Raw genomic sequence first — 2,773 nt, forward strand, 5'->3', positions numbered from 1 at the left:
CTGGATAACTTCACTTTCATCACATCAAGTTTACAATATTTACACCATGCGAATGTATATACACAGTGTTACAAGCAAATGTATTTCCCTACTTACATGTTAAAAGTATGCCTGAGAGACAATATGTTTATTATTTTGTCAAAGTGCAAGCAGTGATCTTTTGAAAACTCTCCCTGTTGGTGGAACTGCAGACAGAACCCCTAAACACATCTGAAATTCTTGTCATGAGGGAGAACAAAATTAAATTTTCTGGCAAATGAAACACAAATGGATTTGTGGCGCTGACTCAAATGTATCACCAGGGATGGATAAAATATATACAATAAATATGATTACGTGTCTCATGCCTGTTTCCACAAATTGCAAATGTGATAAATGGAAACCGAATGTTGCCTGGAAATAATTTGAAATGGTTTTGCTTTGGAAAAATGGTCATGGGAAAACCGCCGGCAAGGTCCATAATGGATTCCATACGTTTGGTTCCTGATATCTTTGGCTAGTCTATTCCTGTTGCATGTAATCCATTGTTCTCCAACCCTGAAGAAATATTGGGAAAAACAGCCTGCAGGAGGAGAATTGACATTATTAAAGCAGCAGAACAATGAGGCATGGGTGGGTTACACACAGTTAATTGAATCTTGCACACAATAGATCTTTTTTTACTCAGTTGTTCGGTTTCACCACAGGTCTCGGATCAGGCTTACAATGTGAAAATGCATATTTTTGTTCATTTATAGTCTTCACAGCACGACTGTTTGTATCTTCCTGCAAGGTTCAATAGAAGTGCACCACCTGGAACCCTCGCAAGCACCTGAAAGCCCGTGCATCCAACTTCCCCATATCAATTAAGTTGTTTCCCAACTGCACTCGCACAAGCCTGCTGAGGCTCTCGCTTTTATTGCCCCAGCAGAAAGCATCACGAGGCACCGATTGAATCCTGTTGTGGTCGAGTGCTACCGAGTGCAGAGCCTCCGGCAGCTGTCTGGGCACCTGGTGCAACGTGTTATGGCACAGGTCTAACTGGTGCAGGACGGGCAATGTCCCGAATGCCCCTGCTGTCACTTTGAAGATTTTATTTCTCGCTAGACCCAAATGTTCCAGGTTTTTCAAGGAGCTGAAAGCCTCTTTCTTTATGGACGATATGAGGTTGCCCTCCAGATTTAGCGTTTTCAGCGAGTTGGGAAGGTGGCGTGGCACTTGTTTTAGTCTGTTCCCCTCTAAGTTGAGGCTTTCCAAATGAGTTGCATTGAGAAGGGAGTCCCTGAAGAGACCCTTGTTCGTCAGCCTGTTTGTGCTCACATCCAACACCACCAACTCTGACTTCCCATTGAAGGCTCCTCCACGGAACTGCTCAATGAGGTTCCCTTTGAGGTAGAGTTCCTTGATGGACAGCGGTAAGTCCAGAGGAACCGATGTCAACTGGTTGTGACCCAGGTTCAGCGTGCGCAGGTTGCACAAAGGAGAGAGCGCTCCATCGGGAAGTGACTCCGATCCGTTCCCCAGGCTGTTGTTGCTGAGGCTCAGAACCAAGAGGCTGGGGCACCGGACCCAGGCCGCCTCAGATATCACACTCAGCCGGTTATTGTCCAGGCGAAGCTCCTCCAGAGACGCTGGAAGATCAGTTGGCACACTTTCGAGCAGGTTCCTGTCCAGGTAGAGGCGCTTCAGGGCCGGGATCCCCTCAAAAGCCCCCTCTATGGTGCCATCTGTGAGCCGGTTGTTGCTCAACACAAGGAACTCCATAGAGACGTATTCATTGAGGAGGTCCAGCTGAATGCTGTCGATGTGGTTATTCATGACGAGGATGTAGCGAGCATTATAGGGAATACCGTAGGGAATCTTGTCCACACCTTTGTCTGAGCATTGGACCACTCTGGAAAAGATTAATAATGAAAATAAGCAAGCATGTTGATCTTCTAACCTCCCAGTCAAATACCCATGAATCATTTTTTGGAAAAAAAAATTTATATTTCAGTTTTTATATGGAATAAAATAGTGAGCTGGTGGTCGATGGATTTGGTAACCTTCTTGTACAGAGCCAAGCTAGTGGTTACCACCTAAGATGCTACGCTAAGCTAGTGGGCCGCTGGGTGTAGTGTCATTTACTATGCTGGCATCAATCTTCTAATTTAACTATCAAGAAAAAGCAAATGACAATCTATTCCTTTTAATGCTTTTGTTTGGGGTTTTTTCTGCTTTGCCAGTTTTGTCTGACCGGCAGTCAAAAGTCGAGAAATTTCAACTTAAATCTGCAAACGGTCACACTAGAGAACATAGTAGCAGTGCATCTCTAAATTAACTACTGAATAAACATTTAGCTTGGAATATGTTGAGTTTAAATCAATATTTCAGTCTGATACTTACCTTCCATAGCAGGCACACTCAGGAGGACAGTAGTTGTCCTTAAAATAAGGAAAGTGCGTTGGCGTGACGATCTTCTTCTTCTTCTGCCTTTGGGTTTTATTGTCCTTTCTCCGTTTCTTTTCCTTAGACTTATTAATTGTCTTATTTTTACTACTTCTGTTGAGTTTCATTGGCCTCATTGAACGTGCTTTGGCAGTTGTCAGCCGCAGTCTGGCCGAAGGTTTGGTCAGTTGTGGTTGAGGAGGAGATGCTTTATTTAACCTCGCTGTAAGTTCGGCGTCATATTCCATCAGTTTAACGGCCCTGGGCTGAGTCTTGTTCGCTTCAAGCTCGACCGTGGGATTGTTTTTATTTGATTTCGGTGTAGGATTTGACTTGTTTAAATCTTTGGTAATAAATGTAGCTTCTT

The 2,773-nt window shown here is 44.0% G+C and overlaps 1 protein-coding gene across 1 annotated transcript; it reads right to left on the reverse strand.

The window, feature by feature from the left end:
- Window positions 1–342: 342 nt before the first annotated feature.
- On the reverse strand, window positions 343–2,564 carry LOC311032021 (podocan). The gene is made up of 2 exons (XM_084038627.1): window positions 2,365–2,564; window positions 343–1,873 (listed from the first exon to the last, which is right to left on the reverse strand). The coding sequence occupies exons 1-2, from the start codon at window positions 2,541–2,543 to the stop codon at window positions 775–777; spliced, it is 1,278 nt and encodes a 425-aa protein (XP_083894753.1). The 5' UTR covers window positions 2,544–2,564; the 3' UTR covers window positions 343–774.
- Window positions 2,565–2,773: the final 209 nt, after the last annotated feature.

The sequence above is a fragment of the Eutrigla gurnardus genome (assembly GCF_963514095.1).
Source record: "Eutrigla gurnardus genome assembly, chromosome: 21".
Taxonomy (NCBI): Eukaryota; Metazoa; Chordata; class Actinopteri; order Perciformes; family Triglidae; genus Eutrigla; species Eutrigla gurnardus.

What these genes read in the sequence shown, in the direction of transcription:
- LOC311032021 (XM_084038627.1), bottom strand. Translation starts at nt 2,543, where the DNA reads ATGAGGCCAATGAAACTCAACAGAAGTAGTAAAAATAAGACAATTAAT. An exon ending in GAGTGTGCCTGCTATGGAAG is followed by an intron (nt 1,874 to 2,364) that starts GTAAGTATCAGA and finishes AATCTTTTCCAG; the next exon opens with AGTGGTCCAATGCTCAGACA.